Source organism: Artemia sp. Qi Xiang Cuo, chromosome 12 (assembly GCF_049724085.1).
Source record: "Artemia sp. Qi Xiang Cuo chromosome 12, ASM4972408v1, whole genome shotgun sequence".
Taxonomy (NCBI): Eukaryota; Metazoa; Arthropoda; class Branchiopoda; order Anostraca; family Artemiidae; genus Artemia; species Artemia sp. Qi Xiang Cuo.
The window spans coordinates 17,435,153-17,462,414 of NC_142805.1; the positions used below are offsets into that span (position 1 = coordinate 17,435,153).

Consider the following 27,262-nt stretch of genomic DNA (forward strand, 5'->3'; position numbering starts at 1 on the left):
AGGCAACTCTTCTCGATAATGGGCAACGAGAAATAAAAACACCCTAGGCCTAGGCTCTCTACTTTTAACATTATAACCCGACCCAGAGCAATTACTAATAATTCCACCTAGGCAAATGATTACTACCTATGCGACTCTCTTCGTTACTGGGTAACGAGAAAAAAAAACCCTAGACCTAGGCTATCTACTTTTAACATCATAACTCCACCCAGAGTCATTACTAATAATTCCACCTTGGCAAATGATTACTACCTAGGCAACTCTTCTCGATACTGGGCAACGAGAAAAAAAAACACCCTAGGCCTAAGCTATATACTTTTAACATCATAACTCCACCCAGAGCAACTACTAATAACACAACCTAGGCAAATGATTACTACCTAGGCAACTCTTCTCGATAATGGGCAACGAGAAATAAAAACACCCTAGGCCTAGGCTCTCTACTTTTAACATTATAACCCGACCCAGAGCAATTACTAATAATTCCACCTAGGCAAATGATTACTACCTATGCGACTCTCTTCGTTACTGGGTAACGAGAAAAAAAAACCCTAGACCTAGGCTATCTACTTTTAACATCATAACTCCACCCAGAGTCATTACTAATAATTCCACCTTGGCAAATGATTACTACCTAGGCAACTCTTCTCGATACTGGGCAACGAGAAAAAAAAACACCCTAGGCCTAAGCTATATACTTTTAACATCATAACTCCACCCAGAGCAACTACTAATAACACTACCTAGGCAAATGATTACTACCTAGGCAACTCTTCTCGATACTGGGCAACGAGAAATAAAAACACCCTAGGCCTAGGCTCTCTACTTTTAACATTATAACCCGACCCAGAGCAATTACTAATAATTCCACCTAGGCAAATGATTACTACCTATGCGACTCTCTTCGTTACTGGGTAACGAGAAAAAAAACCCTAGACCTAGGCTATCTACTTTTAACATCATAACTCCACCCAGAGCAACTACTAATAACACTACCTAGGCAAATGATTACTACCTAGGCCACTCTTCTCGATACTGGGCAACGAGAAATAAAAACACCCTAGGCCTAGGCTCTCTACTTTTAACATTATAACCCGACCCAGAGCAATTACTAATAATTCCACCTAGGCAAATGATTACTACCTATGCGACTCTCTTCGTTACTGGGTAACGAGAAAAAAAACCCTAGACCTAGGCTATCTACTTTTAACATCATAACTCCACCCAGAGCCACTACTAATAACACTACCTAGGCAAATGATTACTACCTAGGCAACTCTTCTCGATACTGGGCAACGAGAAATAAAAACACCCTAGGCCTAGGCTCTCTACTTTTAACATTATAACCCGACCCAGAGCAATTACTAATAATTCCACCTTGGCAAATGATTACTACCTATGCGACTCTCTTCGTTACTGGGTAACGAGAAAAAAACCCTAGACCTAGGCTATCTACTTTTAACATCATAACTCCACCCAGAGCAACTACTAATAACACTACCTAGGCAAATGATTACTACCTAGGCAACTCTTCTCGATACTGGGCAACGAGAAAAAAAAACACCCTAGGCCTAGGCTCTCTACTTTTAACATTATAACACGACCAAGAGCAATTACTAAAAAGTCCACCTTGGCAAATTATTACTACCTATGCGACTCTATTCGTTACTGGGTAACGAGAAAAAAAACCCTAGACCTAGGCTATCTACTTTTAACATCATAACTCCACCCAGAGCAACTACTAATAACACTACCTAGGCAAATGATTACTCCCTCGGCAACTCTTCTCGATACTGGGCAACGAGAAATAAAAACACCCTAGGCCTAGGCTCTCTACTTTTAACATTATAACCCGACCCAGAGCAATTACTAATAATTCCACCTTGGCAAATGATTACTACCTAGGCAACTCTTCTCGATACTGGGCAACGAGAAAAAAAAAACACCCTAGGCCTAAGCTATATACTTTTAACATCATAACTCCACCCAGAGCAACTACTAATAACACTACCTAGGCAAATGATTACTACCTAGGCAACTCTTCTCGATACTGGGCAACGAGAAATAAAAACACCCTAGGCCTAGGCTCTCTACTTTTAACATTATAACCCGACCCAGAGCAATTACTAATAATTCCACCTTGGCAAATGATTACTACCTATGCGACTCTCTTCGTTACTGGGTAACGAGAAAAAAAACCCTAGACCTAGGCTATCTACTTTTAACATCATAACTCCACCCAGAGCAACTACTAATAACACTATCTAGGCAAATGATTACTACCTAGGCAACTCTTCTCGATACTGGGCAACGAGAAATAAAAACACCCTAGGCCTAGGCTCTCTACTTTTAACATTATAACCCGACCCAGAGCAATTACTAATAATTCCACCTTGGCAAATGATTACTACCTATGCGACTCTCTTCGTTACTGGGTAACGAGAAAAAAACCCTAGACCTAGGCTATCTACTTTTAACATCATAACTCCACCCAGAGCAACTACTAATAACACTACCTAGGCAAATGATTACTACCTGGGCAACTCTTCTCGATACTGGGCAACGAGAAATAAAAACACCCTAGGCCTAGGCTCTCTACTTTTAACATTATAACCCGACCCAGAGCAATTACTAATAATTCCACCTAGGCAAATGATTACTACCTATGCGACTCTCTTCGTTACTGGGTAACTAGAAAAAAAAACCAAGACCTAGGCTATCAACTTTTAACATCATAACTCCACCCAGAGCAACTACTAATAACACTACCTAGGCAAATGATTACTACCTAGGCAACTCTTCTCGATACTGGGCAACGAGAAATAAAAACACCCTAGGCCTAGGCTCTCTACTTTTAACATTATAACCCGACCCAGAGCCATTACTAATAATTCCACCTAGGCAAATGATTACTACCTATGCGACTCTCTTCGTTACTGGGTAACGAGAAAAAAAAAACCCTAGACCTAGGCTATCTACTTTTAACATCATAACTCCACCCAGAGCAACTACTAATAACACTACCTAGGCAAATGATTACTACCTAGGCAACTCTTCTCGATACTGGGCAACGAGAAATAAAAACACCCTAGACCTAGGCTATCTACTTTTAACATCATAACTCCACCCAGAGCAACTACTAATAACACTACCTAGGCAAATGATTACTACCTAGGCAACTCTTCTCGATACTGGGCAACGAGAAATAAAAACACCCTAGGCCTAGGCTCTCTACTTTTATCATTATAACCCGACCCAGAGCAATTACTAATAATTCCACCTTGGCAAATGATTACTACCTATGCGACTCTCTTCGTTACTGGGTAACGAGAAAAAAAACCCTAGACCTAGGCTATCTACTTTTAACATCATAACTCCACCCAGAGCAACTACTAATAACACTACCTAGGCAAATGATTACTACCTAGGCAACTCTTCTCGATACTGGGCAACGAGAAATAAAAACACCCTAGGCCTAGGCTCTCTACTTTTAACATGATAACCCGACCCAGAGCAATTACTAATAATTCCACCTAGGCAAATGATTACTACCTATGCGACTCTCTTCGTTACTGGGTAACGAGAAAAACACCCTAGACCTAGGCTATCTACTATTAACATCATAACTCCACCCAGAGCAACTACTAATAACACTATCTAGGCAAATGATTACTACCTAGGCAACTCTTCTCGATAATGGGCAACGAGAAATAAAAACACCCTAGGCCTAGGCTCTCTACTTTTAACATTATAACCCGACCCAGAGCAATTACTAATAATTCCACCTAGGCAAATGATTACTACCTATGCGACTATCTTCGTTACTTGGTAACGAGAAAAAAAAAACCCTAGACCTAGGCTATCTACTTTTAACATCATAACTCCACCCAGAGCAACTACTAATAACACTACCTAGGCAAATGATTACTACCTAGGCAACTCTTCTCGATACTGGGCAACGAGAAATAAAAACACCCTAGGCCTAGGCTATCTACTTTTAACATAATAACACCACCCAGAGCAAATACTAATAACACTACCTAGGCAAATGATTACTACCTAGGCAACTCTTCTCGATACTGGGCAACGAGAAATAAAAACACCCTAGGCCTAGGCTCTCTACTTTTAACATTATAACCCGACCCAGAGCAATTACTAATAATTCCACCTTGGCAAATGATTACTACCTAGGCAACTCTTCTCGATACTGGGCAACGAGAAAAAAAAACACCCTAGGCCTAAGCTATATACTTTTAACATCATAACTCCACCCAGAGCAACTACTAATAAAACTACCTAAGCAAATGATTACTACCTATGCGACTCTCTTCGTTACTGGGTAACGAGAAAAAAAACCCTAGACCTAGGCTATCTACTTTTAACATCATAACTCCACCCAGAGTCATTACTAATAATTCCATCTAAGCAAATGATTACTACCTAGGCAACTCTTCTTGATACTGGGCAACGAGAAAAAAAAAACACCCTAGGCCTAAGCTATATACTTTTAACATCATAACTCCACCCAGAGCAACTACTAATAACACTACCTAAGCAAATGATTACTACCTATGCGACTCTCTTCGTTACTGGGTAACGAGAAAAAAACCCTAGACCTAGGCTATCTACTTTTAACATCATAACTCCACCCAGAGTCATTACTAATAATTCCATCTAAGCAAATGATTACTACCTAGGCAACTCTTCTCGATACTGGGCAACGAGAAAAAAAAACACCCTAGGCCTAAGCTATATACTTTTAACATCATAACTCCACCCAGAGCAACTACTAATAATACTACCTAGGCAAATGATGACTACCTATGCGACTCTCTTCGTTACTGGGTAACGAGAAAAAAAAACCCTAGACCTAGGCTATCTACTTTTAACATCTTAACTCCACCCAGAGTCATTACTAATAATTCCATCTAAGCAAATGATTACTACCTAGGCAACTCTTCTCGATACTGGGCAACGAGAAAAAAAAACACCCTAGGCCTAAGCTATATACTTTTAACATCATAACTCCACCCAGAGCAACTACTAATAACACTACCTAGGCAAATGATTACTACCTATGCGACTCTCTTCGTTACTGGGTAACGAGAAAAAAAACCCTAGACCTAGGCTATCTACTTTTAACATCATAACTCCACCCAGAGCAACTACTAATAACACTACCTAGGCAAATGATTACTACTGATTACAAATGATTACTATGCAACTCTCTTCGTTACTGGGTAACGAGAAAAAAAAACCCTAGACCTAGGCTATCTACTTTTAACATCATAGCTCCACCCAGAGCCAGTGCTAATAATTCCATCTAAGCAAATGATTACTACGTAGGAAACTCTTCTCGTTACGGTGTAACGAGAATCAGCTCTTCTTGATACCCAGCATATCCTCTTCATCTTCACTTATTGCCATTCTTGGCGACTTAGTCTCGTTACCGTTAAATTTCAAACCTATTGCTTCACCCTGAAATTTTGAAACCTTGAAAATGAATATGTTTGTATTAATTATAATAAAAAAAAATTACAATTAGAAATGACTAGTGGCTTTTTGGTGATTAGTTTACACAACAATGAAACCAATAGATTCTTTGCTAAGGCTATGATGTGGGTAGAACCTCATATTTTAGTATCATTTTTACATTAAGACCTCATTAGATGTAAACAGATTAGCAGCACAAACTTGGGGACGGAGACAGCATTTACTCCCTAGATTTTAATACATTTTTGGTATTTTTGTTGGAAAAAAAAAAAAAAGAAACAAAATCATCACCCTTTAAATTTTGAATTGTGCACACACAACCACCCCCCCCCTGTCTCATATTTTTGTGAAAAGACGGAACAAGCAGCATCTGCCAAAAGAAACAATATAAAAAAATTATTAAAATTGATATATTCAATAGACAAAAATAAAAAAAAGCAGTTCAATAACTAACTCTTAATCCTTTTATCCTCTGATTAAATAAGAATTAACAAGAAGGTATTTTAACAAGGAGGTAATTAACAAGGAGGTATAATTAACAAGGAGGACTTTATCTCTAATCCACATACTTTAGTTATATTTGCGACCCCTTTGCAAAAATTGATTTTGATTAAGTGCCAATTAACTTATATTAACTTAGGCATGTTTCTTATAGATTTGTTTTTTGCTATATTCATATATCATTCATACATATACATACATATACCTACATATATAATTAATCCTGTTGTATATCCTCTGCATTACTAAAAAACAATTTAATAGTTATTAAGAGTCCTGATTGACTTAGTGGAGCTTCAACTGATTTTTTTGCCTGAGATCGCGCCAGCACTCATGCCAGTTTCCGTACAAAGGAGCAAAAGGAGGCAAACCAGCCACAATCCTTGAGTTGTTAACAGCCATCGTTGTTGACACAACATGGAAAGGATATGTGAATGACGTAACTAGAACCGAAACACTAAGAGACACATATCTTCTAAGCTCTCTTGTCTTGACAAACTGATTGGCAGCCAACGCGACAGAACCACTAATGACTAGAGCAAGAACTTCCCCGATCAAACGAGGAGTGATCCCAGCAAACAAACCCTGGATCCCTTCTCTCGAGAAAATTTCTCGGAATGATGGTAGAATTCCTTTATAAAGTGACTCCCTGCCCACAAACTGTGCACACGTTCTTGCAGCCACTACCATGAATGGTTGACTAACTATAACTGAAGCGATTCTTCCAGCAAGATCTCTGGCTAGTTGTCGCAAGAAATTCTTCAAGCTGTTACCAGGAACATCACCTAACACAACTTGAACTTCTTGACCGTTACCAATAGGGACTGGGGGAGGTAATTCTGCACTTTCAGGAGTTTCACCCTCAAAGCGTATAGACTTTGTAACCTTCTGATAAACAACTCCACTAACAGCAAGCCCCATCAGCCGAGGAGTAAAGCCTCTATACAGGCCAAGGTAGCCATCGCGCTGGGCAATATATGATATATATTTTAATATGTTGGGATATAAAAGTGTTACACGTCCAAAAAGTAATCTTCCAGACACTGGCTCCAAAGGCTTATATCCAATCTGAATCAAAATTTTAGCATATTCAAAAGGATGTGTAGCTGCAGTGAATAATACTCTGTACCAGATAGTTTCGAAAGTGGACGGTCTTGTGTCCCCACAGTCTCCGACCTCAACAGTTTCTTCTACTGCAGGTGCAATTTCTTTTTTAATTTGAACATGTTCCTTTAAGACTGTATCATCAACATCCTGAACTTCATTGACCGATCTGGGTTTACTATTCTTCGAACTTTCATCCATTTTGGATTCTCTGTACATTTTAATAGCCCAGGTGATTGTTAATCCAGCGACAGGAATACCAAAGACAACAGATTTGATAATGCTCATCTTTAAACTATATCTTAATAACTAATGAAGAAGCATTCAAATCATCAAATATATTGTGCAAATGACGTCAGAGGGACATCACATTTATCTGACGTCACATTAACTAGTGATAAGTTGTTTATACAAACTGAAATGGCTTCATACAAAAAAATGACGTCATGCTAACTCTCGAATGCAAAAGGATAAATCAGACTGATGATACCAAAATAAACATGAAAAATTTTTCATCAGTTCTCGAACAGGTCTTTTTTAAGGATTAGTTCAAAAACGTTTTCCACAAAACAAGTTTTTCAAAGAAAATACAGAACTCCAAACAAACAGAAACTACAATAAATTGCTGAGTCAAACTCAAAACGAGCAACAATTAACATGATTAAGACAGGTAACCCCAGTGTCTTCTTAAGACCAGAACTTAATTTGCGCTTTATTGAAAAAGAAAAAAAAGGACCTTGGATGGTCAGTTTAATTAACGTATACGGATATTATTCCTTGAAGTTTTGGTCATTTTTTATTTATAAAAATAAAAAATGAAAACATTCAAAACGTGTTTGTTTTCAGTAAAGCGCAAATTATTTTCTTGTCTTGAGAAGAAACTGGAGTTCTCAGAGGCTACTTCTGTTAATTTTGCTGGTTTTGAGTTTGACCCGGCTATTTATTGTAATGTCTATTCGTTTTGAGTTTCATTTGTTTATTGATTGTGATTTGTGGTAGTTTTACGCTTGGAAGATTATTGACTTTATTCCTGCTCATTTTAGGCTTCATGTAGCTCTTTACTTTTCTTTGAGAAACTTGTTTTGTGGAAAAATATTTTCAAATTAATTTTTGTTAGTTTTTTATTAACATGGTCTTTTCATGGAAAAAATTAATATTTTATATCTTTTCAGTTTTTTTTTGTTTTATTTTATGGCTCCTGAAGTTTATTTGAAAAATAAAACTTTATACCATTCCCAAAAGATTCTATATATTCTCTTTGACAACCTAAATAAACTTACACTCTTTGTATTGATTTAAATTGTAAGAGCAGAAGTAGCAATAGTAGTAGCCGCCAAAGCTTCAACTTAATACCCTCAGTCGTTCTCGATATATTCCTTAGGCGTCTTATTGGCAACCATAAGCACCATGCCAACCCCCAAAAATTTCAGTCATTTCGGGGGATTGTCGGGGGTTGAGATGCTCAATATCCTTAAAGACATAATTGATGGGCCGTTCTACAATGCTGAACAAATTGACTGTCTCAAAATTTTGACTGGATGCGTATGAAAATTGAACAGGCTTGAGAAAAGAGCTGCTTGTCCTTCAGTCTCTTTTTTTCTTAAAAAATACACCAAACTTTTAATTTTGAATTGTATTAGCTCCATTAAAAGTTTCAATGACCTTTCTAGCTATTAAACAGTGGTACTGCCTATGATATTGCTTATATGCCCTTTTGAAAACCTGTACACATACAGTTTTTGTTTTGTTTAATTGAGAGTCCTCCTAAACATTCCCTAAAAGTTTTACCTTAATGGGGGGGGGGGGGGTGCAATCATCGTAAAGTTTTCCGAATCGCTACCTGATTTATTGCCGAATTTTCTACAGAAATCTAGAATTTTCCAAAATTTTTACCGATTTTGCAACATTTTTTAGGGTGTAGCCCGCCCCCCTTCGGGACGTCTCTGGTTACAGTAACTGTAGTGGTAGTATTAAAAGGACATGCATAGTGCCTTCTGGCTAGTTCAAAATCTCGTACAAATTACCATTAAAGGTCTAACTTAATAATAAAAGTTGTTCTTCATAAATGGCTTTGTCACCTTTTTGAAAGTCCAAAAGGTCATATTTTGTCTTGATTTGGTTCAATATCTGCCAAAATATTACTTAAAAGCTTCGGCTTAAGAAACAGCTGGTGCTATTGCAATAGCTGCAGAAGCATTAGTGGTAGTATGCACCTTTGGGTTGTTCAACGTTCCCTTAAGCACACGCTGAAAGTCTCAACCTATTAACATCAGTCGTTCATGGAGCATTTCTGATGCGTCCTCTTGACAACCTGTATGGGCATAGTGCATTCCGAATTAGTTCAATACAGTTTTACTGAACAGAATATAAATGTTTTACTTTTAAAACTTTAATGAATCAAATAATATCAACATTTTGATTACGAAATATCAGTGTATATATATTAAATTGACAACGCACATTCATTTGTATTTTTTTAGTAAAGTTGAAATTTGGTTCTGGCCTTGGGAAGGCATAGTGGTTTTTCGCCAGCTTATGTTAATTTTTGCTCGTTTTGACTCGGTTAATTATTGTAAGTTCTGTTCGTTTCGGGTTTCATTTATTTATCGATGCTGATTTGTGGTAGTTTCACGCTTGGTAGATTATTTGGTTTTATTTTTGTTCATTTTTGTTTAATGGAGGTCATTACTTTTCTTTGAAAACCCCATTTTGTAGCAAAAGCGTTTTTAATTAATTTCTCTTCGTTTTTATTGACAGTCTTTTCATGAAAAATGAAAATAATGCTTTAAATCTTTCGTTTTTTAAGACTTTATAGTTTGGCCTGCTATTTTTATGCTGGAGAAATTTTTTTTAACAATTTTTAACAACATAAGCTCTTTTCGATTAATAAAAGTTCAAATAGGGATAAAATCCTTTTAAAAGACAGTGATGATGATAACAGTGATAGAAATTCACAAAAACTACCAGATATTTCGGTCACATATACAGTGACCGTCATCAGTTGTAAAATTGATTTAGAAATTATCTAAATTATCTATATATAAGCTCTTTTAAAAATCTGAACACAAATATTACTGTTTAGTTTAGTTTCATACATACTCTAGTTGACCTGAAATTGAAAACTTTATAAAATTGGCAAAAAAAATCTGTTTAGCCTACTTTCTTTGATAGCTTGGATACACTTACGCTATTTTAATTTGTTAAATTTTAAGAGCAGAAATGAGAGGGTTGGCGTGGGAGGGTAGGATCAGGAAGGTGGGAATGGAAGAGGAATTAGTTGTACTCAAATCACTTTGGACTATTAAAAAGTGCATCAGCCCTTTCTATTTTCAATCGAGTGAGCCCTTTTCGAAGTTCCCACGACAACTCCTTCTATACAAAGTGCCCTAGTCTAAACAACAACAACAACAAAAAATAATACATTATACCCACTTCGATCTTTACTATGAAAATGTCAAGCCTTCCAATCACTTTCGACTATTAAAAAGGCCACTAGGCCTTTCGATTTCTAATCGAATAAGTCCTTTTGGAAACAACAACGCTTACTATAAACACCGTATATACCACCAGGGCATAAATTACTACCCTTACCCTAAGGTCTGTTAGGGTTGCTGTCATCCTCTAAGACCGAATTTCTAGTACTTTCAACTGCGTTAAACAAAATTGCTATCTCAAAATTTTAATTGGATGTGTTTGGAGGAATGGTGGGTGTAAGAGGGGTGGTATTCGCCTTCCAATCACTTTTGACTATTAAAAAGGGCAAAAGCCACTCCAATTTCCAATTGAATGAGCGCTTTTCGAAGTTTTTACGACAACAGTAGAATGCTAAGATTGAATTCTATGGCATTATATTCCTTCCTATGCTATTCTAAGGGTTTATGTTCCTTCCTATGCTATTCTATGGCATTATGTTCCTTGGCACCTTTCCAGAGCATGGCCTTATAGATTCTATGGCATTATGTTCCTTCCTATGCTATTCTAAGGGTTTATGCTCCTTCTTATACTATTCTAAGGGTTTATGTTCCTTCCTATGCTATTCTAAGGGTTTATGTTCCTTCCAATGCTGTTCTAGGAGCTTATGTTCCTTCTTATACTGTTCTAAGGGTTTATGTCCCTTCCAATGCTAGTCTATGGGACCTCTACACGTGATGAAACACGTTTTGAAACTACAAGCTATTTGGGGACACTATGTTCCTTTCAATGCTATTTGCGGACACTCTGTTCCTTCCTAAGCTATTCCAGGAGCTTATGTTCCTTCCTATGCTATTCTAAGGGTTTATGTTCCTCCCCGTGATTTACTCCTCTCTCCCTCTATCCCAGTCAATTTGTTCTTGTTACTAGCTCAGTTTCTGTTCCATACATGTCCACAATGTATGTACACACTGGGCAGCTGGTCATCATATGAGAATTACACAATGATTAATGAGTATGATGAAAAGTGTAGATCATGCAACCCGTGTAAATTGCATAGAGGATATGCAGTACAAATTAAAGGTTGTAATTCCTGTCTTGAAGAGGTGTTTGACTCTCATCCTAGAGGACACCTATGCTCCAATTGCCACTACGATAAATGTAATCAATGGGAGAATATATATTCCGGTATGACTGGAAAGAATCCTAAGCGTGATTTTAGTTTATTGCTAAGAGATTGGTATCGTCGGGGTTTTATATTGTTCTAGGAGAAGGAGCCGGGACAGCGATTCAACTGTTGGAACAACAAAAGAATTTGGTTTCTACGGCATCATTGTGAAGACAATGGGTGTTATGATTATAAGCCCACTGATTTTTATTTGGCTGTGACGGAATGTGATTCGCCACTTCAGGACACTGTTTGTAACATTGCTTCAAATAAGCAAATTGAAACATGTGAATTCTATAGAATGAATGAGAATAGTATCATTGACTATACAAAGAGATATGACAAGAGTGAAGTTACACTCTACTGTAGAAAATGCGAGCCTGACATTGCAGCACATCAGGATCAGTATACTGTGAATTCGCATAATCTACCTGCATTAGTTGTTATTGACTAATACCTATACCTAAGAGAAGATGAAATCTAAAGAGTAGAAAAGTCGTTTTTATCATGTATATACATTTTTTCATTTATTAATTAACAATTTAACATAAATTTTTAGAAAATTTTATTCGTAGGCCACAAAAATCAATATTAAACAAGCTTGTAAGTATATTTTCAACTAGAAAGTCGTTCAATCGAGGCAAGTCAGCGTATATGTTGAAAAGCTGTTTGTAAGTGTAGCCAAGATATCTGAACATGAAAGAGTAGTGCATGAAACCCACGTATCCTAGTCATTAAATCTGGTACTTTTCTTTGATGTTCAATAATGGCTTCCCTACTGCTTTCAATCAAGTTGTTGATGTATGAAGTGTAGAATTTATACGATATACCAAGAGGATAAAAAAATTCAATATTCTTTGCTGTTTGAAAGATGCATAGCTAATGGCCTGTCTTCAAAGTCGATGGACTGCTATTAACAATGATTAGAGTATTGTTAACATTTGAAATTTTTTCAATGAAGTCTGATGGTATGCCATAGGACTTGTGCTGGGACATGTATGGATCCATACTAAATACGTTGATTATTTGGTTTGTGTTCATGGTGCTAGGTCTAGTAGAAAACTGCCGTCGGGTAAGATTTCTAATAGGTTTCAAATTGACTCAATGATATTAGCGTGATACTTTCTGTCAAAGCATCGGCAAATGTACACTCTAAACGTACATTCCCTGTTCGTACTATGCTCATATCCTGAGTCCCCGACAAGTCCAAAACAATTACGCCATAATTTTTTGAAAACATTGAATTGGTTATTCCATGTTCAAATAGTTGAGAGTCATGATCTAGGAATTAACTTAAAACCCTTTCCCTGAGGGTTGTGCGGGGGGTGTCCTCCTCTTTACTTCGTCCCCGTTCCTTGCCTCGTTCTCGAGTGCTCCCTGAGGGCTCTGAGGGGGTTATCATTCTAAAAGACCTAATTTCCAGAACGTTCAATTACATTGAACAAAATGGATGTTCTAAAATTATGATTGGATGTTTATTGGAAAATGGTGTGCGTGAGAGGAGCGTTAGTTGCTATCCAATCGCTTTCAACAATTAAAAAAGGCACTAGTTCTTTCAATCTCCAATTGAATGAGCCCTTTTGAAGTTTCTACGACAACACATTGAATAAAAACTTTATATGCCGCAAGGCATAACTTACAACCCTTGCCTTGAGGGCAGTGCGGGGAGGGGTTGTCATCCTTAAAGAACTAATTTCCAAAACTTTCAACTACGTTGAATAAAATTGTTATCTAAAAATTTTGATTGGATGGGTTCGGTGAAAAGATGGGTGTGAGGGGGGGGGGGGGGTAGTTGCCCTCAAATCACTTTCGACTGTTATAAAGGGAACTATCCCTCTGAATTTCAAATCGATTGAGCCCTTTTTCAAGTTTATGTGACAAATATTTCAATAAAAACCTTATATGCCCCCTGAGCATAATTTATAATCCTTGCCCTGAGGGTCGTGGGGGAGTATCCTCCTCAAAAATACTTTTTCGATCTGGAAATCAACTAGGCTGAACAAAATGGCTATCTAAAAATTTTTACTGGATGTGTTTGGGGGAATGATAGGCGGGGGGGGGGGGCTAGCTGCCCTCAAATCACTGCTGACTATTAAAAAGGGCACTAACCCTTTGAACTTCCTTTCGAATGAGCTTTTTTTGAAGTTTTTATGACAAGGCCTTCTTTAAAAACCTTATATTCCCTCAGGGTATATCTTAAAACCGTTTCCCTGGGGGCTCTGGGGAAGTGTCCTCCTACAGAGGACACTCTCCCACAGACAGAGTTCTATAGGATGTTTTGTCAAATGATAGAGTGTACAGTGGGACACCATTCACTTTGCACACAAGGCTAGATAGACCAAAAAAATTAAAATCATGGGGCGATTCAGTCCAGGATCCAACGGCACTGCCACTCTTCACAAAGGCCAACGCCAATTTTTATGGGATTTCTCCATTGATAAATGATGAATCGCTATAGCTACGAGAGTCGGTGGCAAGGTGACGTTGATTGGTGATCGTATGGAGGACAAGAAGTTTAATGTTGCTGCCATTGGCTCTTAGCTTTTCTACTGCCAATGTAACAGATCTCATAACCTGTTGTTTTCGGACGTGTAGAATTGCCGATGGGATAATGACATTTGCATCGGGTGCTGCAGGAAGTGTTTTTCTCAAAATGAAATTCGATGGGGCCAGTTGCAACTTTGTGTCAATCTTTATATTGGGGGGTAACCATTGGGATATATTGAATATCTCATGATTTAATTTTCCATCCAGATGAAACTCCTGGGTCACTGCAGTAGTCAACTCACCGTCAGTATCAACACCTGGTCGATATTCATAGCCCAATGATTGTCCTCTCAACTCCTTATAAGCCTTTGGTGTCATCATCATAAATTGTATGTAGCTTGCATAGTTGGATAAGTTATTGCTAGTGCTCACCAATGTTCCATTAATAAATACATTAATTTGCTTGAACAGATTATGTTGAATACAGTTTTTGTATGAGAGACCATCTGCAACAGTTGGAGTTGTATTATATGACTTTTTTTTCACTGGAAACATTTAAATCAATAAATGTTGATGACAAATCAATGAAATAGTCTTCATTGGAAAATATTTGAAAGTGTATATTTTCCGAGAGGGGTTGTTGGGGATGAAATTGTTCATAGTAGCCATACTTAACACTGACATTAACGTTTTCAGCATTGAACAGATTCAATGAGGAACTGATTGATGGATGTGATTCCTTGTGGGGGAGATAAGTCATCTTAAGAGAAGAAATCCTGCTTTGATCTAACAATCTTTTTCTTTTTCTTCTTCTGCTTATTGGTCTTCCTTGTTTTATTCCTCAATGTCCTTCGCTTCCGCCTGGGTAGAGACTGATGACTGAATGACGCGCCGACATCCTTTTCAATCCCTTCCCATTTTGCTGAGATTTTAATTGATCACCAACGGCTCTTGCTGAAGATCTAACATTTTCCTTAACACTCTCGTTGAAATTCTTACCCGACACCCAGTCCTGTAGTTTTGAGGCAGCAAAATTTTATGCAGCAGGTACAAGATATTTTCTAGTAAGGGGTAGTGCAGAAAGAAATAGCATAGCAAACCAGCTACCAAGACCATAGTCATTGTAGTACGGCCCTTGTAGTAGTCCAATCTATTGCCTATTTGACGTGGACTCAGAGCACCAACATGGCAATTGATATCGGGGCAGGCAAATGGAATTCTTCTATTGTTCATTTTAAGTGATGGTGGTGTCGCCAACAATAGGTCGAAAATGACATGTACTCACTGCTAAGCCTTTTGTTATTGCTAGAGGATCACTCAATTCACTTCTTAGTGTTAACTGACAGAGTTCCAAATACGAAGCGTTTGCAGGAACATACTGAAGATGCTTTATATTATAATGGTGAAGAAGTTCATGAATTATTTTTCGTTCAAGAACACGTGGGAGGGGGACATTTGAATCACCAACTTTCGATGTTACCAAAAAGGATGCATAGAAAAATATGCAAGAGTCCGAGAAGAAACCAGGTGGATAGTCAGCAAAAATAACTTGATCCATCCCGTACACGGTGCCAGCATTTTTCCCATTGATCATATTCGGTTTAAAGCCAAGAAAATCTCTCAGATTATCCTTGAGAATAATCATTTCAGTGTCAACAGGTGAGGTAATGTAAATCCCATCGTGTTCTATTTAATAATTAAAATGGAAGGTACCATTCCTGCCATATGAGATTTGTCTATTGATTGTACGACACAAATCTGTTATATCATCGTATTCGATATATTTTAATTTAACATATGGATATTCGCTAGATTTAAGTGCTTCAACCCATTCATAGTCGAAAAAGAGTGACCAATCTAATGGTGTAACCTTTATATCATGCACACGATCCTTTTTCAGGATGTCACAGGTATTTTTGAGAATACAGTCGACAAGAGCCACTTCATACACACCGTCAAATTTGATGGTGGGGGAGAGTTTCGTCCAAAAATCACTTGTCTTATTCAAGTTGTTGTAGAGAGGATCGGAAACGTTGGACATAAAAGTTACATTGGAATCATTGGGCATTGTCAATATCTTCGACACTGATCCAAGAATCAAAATCAGAGTTGTATCCTAGCCACCGAACAAGTAACTGTTTCCTACCCCTCTGAGTACGAGTCTTTAATATCTTTTCAATTTGATAGATTTTACTATTATTTTTAGCTTTTTGTAGTTCATAGTCATAAGAGCCGCCGAGAATTTCTTCATCTTTGGTATCGTGCAAACGATAAGTTATGGGTTTAGTGTCTAGGATTTTTGCCACTTTAAAAAGTTCTGTGGACCACAAGTAATTACCCTTTTCAAAAACATTAGTTGTCCTATTAATTCAAACACTTTCACCAACATTTAATTTATTTTTCTTCTTGACACCTAATTGACCTGCACACCGTTTAAAAATAGTATCAATTTCAACATGACAAGAATCAGGAACTTCCGTTGGAGCTGAGTTGGACAGTGGTTGAAAAGGTCGTTTTAAATAGATCAACATGATTTTACTTAAATCCTGAATATAAGCAGACGGATTTTTCAACTTGCGACATCTTGAAATTAAATTTCGAATTAAAAGTCTTCAGTTACCAATAAATTAAAAACTGCCCAAAACTGTGCCATCAAAGCAGTTTTTCGGCTGCCCCGACTATATCCCAGCCCGGAATTGTTCTCCGATTTTGGTATTATTCCTTTGGAACAAATTATTAAAAAATTAAATTTATCCCTTGCATACTCCGCTTACCATAAAAACCTTCCTCCCCAATTATTATCTTATTTTAATTGCAATAATTCTGAAGGCCTATGTCTCCGTTCATCCAACCGTTCCTTCCTTGTCCCCAAGTGTGTCTCTAGCTCCGCCCAATGATCTCCCATTTATAAATCTATACTTCAATGGAATATGATACCCCCTAGTATCGAGCTATCCACAAGTTTTCGCACGCTGTATAACAATGTTACTAAACTTTGATATTATAAATCTCTAAATTTTTAATCAATTTGCTTTAATTTACCCGTGTTTTCTCTTTTTTTCTGTTTTTTTTCTCTCTTGTTCATTTTCAATTTTTTTTTGTTATGATCCTCAACAAGTTCACTTCAAGGATCCAGATTATTATTTTTTTTATGTTTCATCTTGTTTTTATTTCAATAAATTGAATTGAATTGAAATTGAATAGTTCTTATCAATCGTTCAGCCAATGCAGCCTTTATAGGGTTATGACTATGATGGAGCAGTGTGCTATATTTCACTAGTACTTTTGAAACATGGGAATAAACACAGTCACTACCGCGATCCGTTTGAATTTTTTTATACGAATCCTGTTGGAGAATACTTTCAATGGCTTGAGCAACTTCAACACCTCTCTTTGATTGCAATGAAATGGCATATGCATAGCGACTAAAAACACTGATTGCAAGTAGAATGTAATTGTACGGTGTATTGTGACGTCTTTGAATCTCATCTAGAGTTAAGAGATTTGCTTACATTATATGCAATGGGAAAAAGGCTTTAGTTTTCGATAATGATTAGCACGAAGCCTATAATTTCTATGCAGAGTGTAACTTGATTCATTATGTAGATAGTCTTGTACACTTTTAGCGTGAGCACCAGTGACTTTGGAAAGAGTGGGGGGGGGAACTTAAACTCCCCACTTCACCAATATTTTCATAAACACGTTTCAGAACTTCAACCATTTTGAATGTAAACGTGGTTTGTAACGTGGCTACCCGTTTGTACTCTGGTGGTTGGTGGTGGTGACGTTGACTTGATACTTCTTTACTTTTGTCTAGCCATCAGTGGTGTGTTGCTGCTCCTCCTTATTGTCAATTTTCCGCTAGGTGTGCTAGTATTTTCCAAGATTTATTTAAAATCTTCTTCCTCCTCTTCATGTTCGTATTTTAATGGTGTTGATGGTGCATACTCATTTAATTTTTTTTAGAACTTGCCCATTGCTATTAAGGGTTTTGGGAAAGTTTAATGTATTTAGAAAGTTGCGTAGATGAGTGTCAGATGATAATAGTCCTTTACGATTTGTTACCATATCGTAAATTAAATTAAGTAGATTATAGATCTTGCCTTGCCCTTTCCCATTGCAATCAACTTCGATATGATCTTGACCACTTTAAATGAGATGTGTCAGGAGTCGTTTACGTTGTTCACGATATGAGTGGGGCATTAGATTTACAATTTCCGACACAATTGAATCCAATTCCTCCTTCTTTAATTGTTTTCAAGCAGCAGCAGCAGCAGAATCCTGAGGAGATGATTCTTTTTTTGTGATCAATACCACTGGCCTTCGCACGTTTGTCCACTCGGCGAAGTGCATCTTTAAGTAAAAGCATTTTTTATTATCCTCAATATTCTCGTTGTCAACTAATTTATTCAGATTGTTCTTAAAGTGTTCCACGGGTGAGAGAGTGAGTTCTATTGGAGTCAATTTATCGAGTTTTGCCATTCTCTCATGAGAAAATTGTTTACAAGTCCTGTAATTATCGACAGTAAAAGTGTGAAAAAGCTACCGCCCGCTTGAAGATGTGGTTCCTTTTTAAAATTATTTCCTTTGTTTTTAGAGGCCAATGTACGTACAATGGAATGATGTTTCTTTGCCTGTTGCTTAACTACTTCTGGCAGTTAAACATTGCCCTCGGTCAAATTTAAACAAAGCTTAAATATTAGATAATTCAAATCATTGTCAATACCCTGTTTGATTATGAGTTTCCTAAGCGAGGGTTTTGTAGTGGTTCTAACTAAAAATAAATGTCTATTTTCATGTAGTTTCTTCAGTGTCATGATAGCAACTAATAGCCTTTTTTAGTGTTCACGTGGAGATATACTGTAATTTCATTGTCAAAAATGTCTGTGAGTACACAAAGATCCTCGGGTGTATTTTGATTAATATCCTATAGGATATAGCCGTAGGGTTTATTACTTGTCTGATTGTACGCTAAGAGCAGAAATTTAGGGGCACCTGGATAGATTTGCTTATTGAGAGTAATTAGCGAGCTAGAATCGCGAACAACTCGGTATATGATATAGTAGGTGCAGTTCAATGCAAGTATTCGCATACATTTGCTCTGTTGAAAGAGATTATGTAGAACCAGAGTAACGAAAATATGTTTATGATGAGAGCGAACAGTGAACAATTGCAGTATTTCCTGGGACCATTGTTCAATAGAATCAGCCAGATCGTCAATAATCAACCGAGAGTTTGGTTCAATAATGCTGAAAACATCAAGTGCCTGTATGAATTGTATCTGCACCAATCCCGCCGTGCCAATTGCTTTTATTTTATCGTATGACTCCAGCCAAATACCGTAACAATAGTAGATTTTTTTAAGCTTTTCCAAAAACATTTTACCGCAATTTTTAATTATTTTAGTGAAGAGTGTTGTTTTGCCTGACATTGACGGGCCACACAGAAACGATCTGAATGGTGTTTTAAATTGATACATGTTCCCTTCAGTAATTCACCTAGACAATTAACTGTAGACTATAGTTGTATAATGACTATGTAATTTCCCTATTACTAGTCTGTTCAAGAATAATGAGAAGAAAATCAATAAAGAATCATATTTCTTGTATTATAATCAGCACTTTACAGAAAACAAAGAAAAATACACTTGTTTAAATTTAATTATAATTGCACTAAAAAAACACTTTAATAAATATGCTTTATTTATAAATGCAAAATTTAATGAAAAAAATGTACTTTGAATAATATCACTTTTTTTTAATTTGAATGCAACATGTATATTTAAAAAAGCACCAAAAAATTCTGCTCTAAGTAAAAAAAAAAAACTTTGGTAGTGGCGGCGCGTCCCCCCAAGGTTTTGTGAAAAATTTATTGGACTTTACTCAAACCAAGACTTTCCCTATGGCTAACACATTCGGCTCGGTCGGAAGTTAAATAGTGTCCCAGGGGGAGGGTAGTCACACCGTCTTGACAAACATAGACCTTGTCGGAAATGGTACTCATGGCAATTTTTTCTATATTTACAGTGAAGTTCCTGTAGTTCAGTGAACGAAATGCCAGCAATTTGGCTCGTGGAATTGTATTTTTAACAATACAATTCCTATAGATGTCCATGTCGAAATGCTTATCCACATAGCGCGTGGGTACTCCTTTGCAACGTTTTTTGATTTCCTCGTCATGTGTCTGTATAAAGTACACCTTTGGACTTACAAACATACCACGGAAAATCATGTCACTTCCCGTTTCTGATTAAAAAAAAAGCTGACTTGGGGCCCGACATTTCACTAGCTCTGGGTAAAGCCCACTCCAAATGGTGTAGTCCGTCCGCGAGCTGATGATTTCACCGTGCGCCAAATCATCAAGTAGGTTTGGGGTTTTTACTTTTAGCAGTAGAGAATCTGTGTCCCCGTAGCAGACCTCTACTTGCCCCTTCTCCGACCACTGTACCCTAGCTATATTATAGTAGAATTCCAACATGAGCTTTTTAGAGATCTCCAAGATCACAGTGCCTGCAGAAATTTTTTTATTTAATACAATGCTTCTTTTTTTTCTATTCAATAGTACCATGTCTGCGCCAATGATTGCGAAGGAAGTGTAATTTGGATCGGCAATAATTCGAGCACATTGTTTGGGATTGGTCACGACATCACAAACATTCCTGTTCCGAACACTCTTGTACATTTTACCAAAAGCCAAATTCAAAATGAGCTTATAAATGTCTTTTTCGGCTTTTGTCTGCGCTTCAGAATGTTTCTTGACAAAAGTGTCAACAAACGTTTTCATATGATTTTTGCCTAAAATAGAGGGCTCGATGAACCTTTGTGACGTGTAAACCGTTGTTGCACATCCATTTTAAAGCCACATGATGTACAACAATATTTTTTTCGGCAGAAGGTCAGCAATAAGTTTTTGTTTTGAAGGTGACGAATGCAATCCTTCCACCTTGACCAAACGTCTATTGCGAGGGCTCAAAGAGTCCCTAGTCACAGGTCTATTGATGCACGGAAAAACAAAATCCTTTACTGAATCGTGAAGCTCAACTGGTGTCTCCATAAAAATTTAAAAAAAACATCCAACCAGCCCGTTCTCCTCAACACTGTCAATGTTGGGGAAATTGGGAGCTTGAGGGTCATTGAGCCATTTATAGTCATCGCAGGGTAGCGCATAATGGGACATGGCCGAGGGGTAGAGAGAATTCATATCAAAGAAAACTGCATCTGATTTTGTCCCCGTCTTCTCTCCAGTTGGATCAGTTTCCAAGATACGATCCCTAAGGAAAACGTATCCACCCTCATTGACCTCTCGATGAACAGGTGCTGATCGATGTCAGTGATCAGCCCGATTTTTTCACTGCTAATTTTTAGGATGAGGTCCATTACCAGATGAGTAGATGAAAAATAGTACCCTAAATCAAGATTCAATTCCCCATAGATTTTGTCCGTATTTTTACACATAATGTCGAACAAAGTGAACACATCACTTGATAAATACAGCTTCCAGTAGTCAAACCCATTTTTACACCCTCCCTCTGCCCACACTTTCTTAGCAAAACTGTATTCATCAGGGGAGCACCTACGATCGTGTAGACTGTCATAACACGATTCGATAAAGGGAATAGTTTCTTTGGTGAATCTCGACATGGAACATTAATAATCATAAGGATATATGCCCTTGACCGTCAACAAATCATATAAATCATTTGGAAATTGTTGCTTGAGAAGGGGGAAAGCGTTGCAGCCGTCATCGTTTTTCTGCACTTGAATTAATTCACTCAATGATTGGAGGAAAAAACTGTAGGAATCTAAAAAGTGAATTTTATTCGTGTACTCGATGTTGTCTTCAACATTCTCCACATAAATTCCAAAACAAACAATTTTTCCAAAGATTTAGGAATGATTTTGGAGGAAAAACTGTGTATCACCCATGCATCATCCACTGTTCCATTCCTTTAAAGATGTGCCATTGCTGGTCGCACATACTTCAGATTGTAGTTAGAATTATGTATAAAAACCGGCAGAAAGAGTTGCTGTTTAATTTTTAAATTGCATGTATTGTGAGCACACCCCTGAAAGTTACTTTTTCCCGTTGAATTGGGGTCAATAAGATGATTGTGATCCTGGACAGCGTCTTTTGGGGCAAGAGCACCCCTACAAACCCAACAAAATGTCCCCTTTTCTAGTGCCAGTTGCTCCTTATCTGATAATGACATTGGGTAGTTGGTGTGACGCAATCGTGAAATTACACCGTTTGCTGTTTCTATTAAAGACACCAATAACTTTTCCATGCTACCCTCCTCATCCATAGTAAAAAAAACTCTTCCAGGTGGATTCTATTGCTGGAATCGTGACGGGCATGCGCATAGGAACACGCAGACAGTTTGTGTTCCTTGACTATATTTGGCCTTGATAGGTCTGATACCTCCACCAGTCTTGATTCACAATCTAAAGATACTTTATCAATCTGTAGCAGGGCATTTTGGAAGTTTTTAAATTGTAAAGTATATTTGCCTTCTGCCGTCATTTCTATTCTTTGATTGCCATGAATTTTGCAATATCTCATGTGATCTGTGAATTTTCGCTCATATGTAAATCAGGAAAGGCACATAGGGCAATAGTGACATTCTTCTTTGTTCGTGCCTTGGGTTAAGAGTCGACTTATTGCCGTAACGGGGAAAAAATGACCATAGGAATTTACATCTTTGGGAGGTTCATAAATAACCCAAACCCAATTTTTAACATTATCTACCAATGGTGTCCTAACTGAATATAAAACCCCTTTTATATTTGATTTCTTTCCCCCATTTACAAATTCTGTGTCATACTGGAGAACAACCACCCCCATCCCGAGATTTTTCTTTGCTTGTTCAAATATGGTTATTTGTTTTAAGGACACCGGATACTTCCCCTCTAAACAATCAAAATTTAGACTAGGGAAATTGTCTCCACCTTCACGTGCAAGTCTGTAGAGATTTTTCATTCTTGAATTATCTTTCAATGTCTTATGGGCTGCTGCTTCAGAGTTCAGAGTTCATTTTATTAAACAATAAACGAACACAATAAAAGGAAAAAAAACCTTCCACATGTAATTAAACACAATAAAGAGAAGAAAGAAAAAAGAAAACAGTACAACATATTCCCCCCGCAGGTCTCCATGGCCCCGAAAAGCAGAGAGAAAAAAAGAAAAAAAACATACCTAAATATCACTAATACTGATGACAAACTGTCACCCACCACTCAAATCAGCCGAAACCAAGCCAGGCGACATGTTGCACACATGGTAAACACACTCATAACAAAATATCCAACTTGGCCCAGAAACGTCCACCCCATCATAACATAAAAAAAAAAAAAAAAAAAAAAAGATCTTAACATAATAAAAATAGTGATATTACTATAAACAACTTTAAAAAAGAAAAAAAATATATTAAACATAAATTCATCAAGACATTAAAATATCTTTTACAGTTCTTCTGAAGGTACCAAACGAGTGATATTTTCAAGCTGATTCAGGTAGGGTATTCCATACCATATGACATACGGTCAGCGGATTAAAATCTGACCTCACTGATGGAGTAAATGGAATGGTAATGTTGCTTGAATTACGAAGATGATACTTAGACTGATCACTGACGAAAGATGGAGTAGCTCTTAGGGCCGCAGGAACATCCCCATGGAGTTGAAGAAAAGTAAAAGTCGCACACGACAAAATGTAAAGTGACTGCAAAGCAAGTAATGGCTTAGGTGCAGAACAATTTGTTTCCTGTATAAGGCTCCTTGCTTTATCATATATCTTAGACAGTGGTTTCAAAAGAGAAGAAAAAGTTGACATCCATATCGTAGGGCAATAAGAGACGTAAAACTGGACAAAGCGATGAAACATAATTCTTAGAATCGATCCAGGAAAGATATGTTTAAGCTTCCTCAAAATTCCAAGACTCCTGGAGATATTCATTTTAATTAGACCAAAATGATTCTTAGAAGAAACATTTTCATCAAGAAGAATACCTAGAAATCGAACAGACCGATCTTTAGGTCTACTAAGAGAACCCCCAGATAGATGGATTTCAGATAACTAAGGGCAAGCCTGAGAAATCCGTGAGGAAATTAGAAAACTCGACTTAGCAACATTTAGGGCCAAGCAGTTACCATCAAACCAAAGTATAACTCTATCAAACAGGTCCACTAGTTTAGGATGCATCTCAGGCTCCGTTCTTTCTGCAGTACCAAGGGTACTGTTATCCGCGAATGCGACGAGAGTGTCCTCACCCTGTGAAGGTGATTTTGACTAATGATCATTAAAAAATTCAGGTTGAGATAGCTGACTATAGGTTTCTGTCTCGTAACCGCCACTATAAGGTCATTAACATAAATCAAAAATAGAAGTGGCCCAAGAACAGAACCTTGAGGGACACCAAAATCAACTTCAGACGAAGAACAGAAAAGAGAATCTACGGAAATGGTTCTACCTGACAAGTAAGAATCAAACCAGGCATGATTATGGCCTCTTACACCATAATGTGATAGCTTGAAAAGCAGAATCCCATGGGTTAAAGAATCAAAAGCTTTACGGACGTTAAGAAATATAGCAGCAGGAATCAAACCAGAGTCAAGGGCCGAATGGAGAAAGTTTAAAAGAGTTGCACATGCATGCTCGGTTGAATACTTTGCTCGGAAACCAAACTAAAAATCATGAAAGAAATTTTTTGCCTCTAAAAAAGAAAGTAGACGGGAAAGCATGGCCCTTTCAAAAATCTTGCTAAAAACAGACAGCAACTAAATAGGCCAATAATTAGCTGGATCATTCCTTGGCCCACCTTTCTATAAAACGATGAATCTAGCTCACTTGAAAGAACTAGGGAAAACCCCATTGTCAAAAGATAGATTCACAAGCTTTGTCAAAGGAGAAATAATCGAAGGAAGAATGAACTTGACTATCTTCGTAGAAATGCAATCAGGGCCAGACGACGATGAACCTTTCAACCTATTAACAATCCTTGCTATTTCAACCTCAGAAACAGGATCAAACACCATTGACTTGAGACAAGGAAGACCAAGATAAGATTTATAATCGGGTTGTTTCGGCGAAGAACTAACTGAAGAAGCAGTAGTTTTCCCAATATTAGCAAAGTATGAAGTAAATGCTTCTTGAACAGACAGCTCACCCTCAACAGCGACACCATCAACCAAAAGACTTGAAGGGAGAGAAGAAGTACGAGAAGAAGGTATAAGGACAGAATTGATCACCTGCCAGGTTTTTCGAATATCCTTTCCACATTCCGAAAATTAATTTGAATAATAGAGGGATTTAGCCTTCCGGCACAAAGAGTTATAAACATTCCTGTATAGTTTGTATAGCTGAAGACTTGCAGCACTCGAAGATGGCTTTGCTGACTTATAAGCTTTCCAAAGGCTATTTTTCCTTCTCCAACTCCTAAGAAGGCCAGGGGTCATCCATGGGTTTAGTGGAATAGATCTTTTTGACCTAGAAGTAGAAGGGGACGCAGAACGTACCTCAATAATAGACACTTTCACAAACTCATAAAAAGAATCAAACTCTGAACAAAAATCTATCTCCTCATCAATAATATTCCATGAGTTATCAGCTATCCGAGATCTGAGGAGAGTCAGCTCATTTGGACCAAACCTAAAAAAAGACGAAGCGGAAGCTGGGGTATTCCTACTCATCATCTCTACAAAACCGAAAGTAGAAAACACAGAAAAATGATCTGAAATGTCACTCATGACTACTGAGTTCTTAATCAAATTGAGAGAAGAGAAAATATTATCGATCAAAGATGCTGTAGTCTCAGTTAGACGTGTCGGGATGCAGGCTGTTGGAAGAGTTCTGGCAGCAAGCATTGTTGAAAGAAAATCCACCGTCGTAGAGGACGCCATAGAATTCAGGTCCAGGTTGAAGTCTCCCATTAATATAAGTTTGCATGGACGTCTCCGTATTAAATCCAAAAGTTCATCAAGGATCTGAAGAAAAGAAGGGATGGATCCACTCGGAGATCGATAAACATTACCTACGATCAGATCCTTGCCATGTAATTTAATATCAATAAACAAGGATTCAAAGACACCTTCTTCATTCCTTGATAAATCAGATCGAACGGAATGGGCAAGATCATCAGATATATACAATGAGGAAACATCTTTTGCTAACCTTCGGCGATTTAGTCGCTCCATTTTATAACCAGGTATATCTAGAAGTATTTCATTATGTGAGTCCAAGAAAGTCTCACACACTCCAATAATATCCGGTCGCCCATTAGAAACTATCTGTCTCAACTGATCAATTGACGAACATAAGCCCTGAGTGTTGAGATGAAGCACCGAAAAATGATCATTTCGATTGGAGTCCTCCTTTAAATTAGAAACATACTTACTACTAACAAAAGGCAAAAAAATTACAGAATTTCTTTTATCTTGACCTACAGAATTATTAACAACACTCAAAACTTCAATTGGGTTACTTTGCAATTGAAGTAAACGCCTGTCAAGGGAGCAGACATCCCCCGAGCCTGAGTTAGAAAAATTCATAATACTTAGAGAGATGGTTAATCAAACCTGTGCAACAACTCCTCCAGCCCAGAATCAGCGAAACAATAATAAGTGGACAGCAACTTGGCAAACTGAACTAACTCAACTTTTGAGATTGCGAAAACTGAAAAAGAAACAAAGGACAAAAATTATGAAACACAAGAAAAACATAAATGACGAAAAAAAAGGAAACATGATGTGTGTGTGTGGGTGTGTGTGTGTGTGTGTGTGTCTTGGCGTGTGTGTGCGCGTGCGCGGGCGTGTGTGGGCGTTTGTGTGCGTGTGCGTGTGCGTGTGTGTTTGTTTGTGCGTGTTCGTATGCTTGTGCGTGTGTGTGTGTGTGTGTGTGTGTGTGTGTGTGTGTGCATGTTGGTTTGAGTGGGCGTGTGCGTGCGTGTGAGTGTGGGTGTGTGTGTGAGTGTCCGAGCGTGTCTGTGTGTGGGTGTGTGTGTCTGTGTGTGTGTGTGTGTGGGTATGTGTGTGTGTGTGTGTCTGTGTGTGTGTGTGTTTGTGTGTGTGTGTGTGTGTGTGTGTGTGTGTGTGTGTGTGTGTGTGT

At 37.7% G+C, this 27,262-nt stretch overlaps 2 protein-coding genes across 4 annotated transcripts in view; one reads left to right on the plus strand and one right to left on the minus strand.

Moving 5' to 3' along the window:
* Positions 1-27,262, plus strand: part of LOC148945850 (E3 ubiquitin-protein ligase NRDP1-like) — a 185,701-nt gene that overhangs the window by 137,113 nt on the left and 21,326 nt on the right. The gene's annotated exons all lie outside the window — the stretch shown is intronic.
* Positions 6,280-7,386, minus strand: LOC148945851 (mitochondrial carrier homolog 2-like). The gene has a single exon (XM_089098181.1). The coding sequence runs from the start codon at positions 7,384-7,386 to the stop codon at positions 6,280-6,282; it is 1,107 nt and encodes a 368-aa protein (XP_088954307.1).

Excerpts from the sequence above, each read along its gene's own strand:
- LOC148945851 (XM_089098181.1), bottom strand. The coding sequence starts at position 7,386 with ATGAGCATTATCAAATCTGTTGTCTTTGGTATTCCTGTCGCTGGATTA.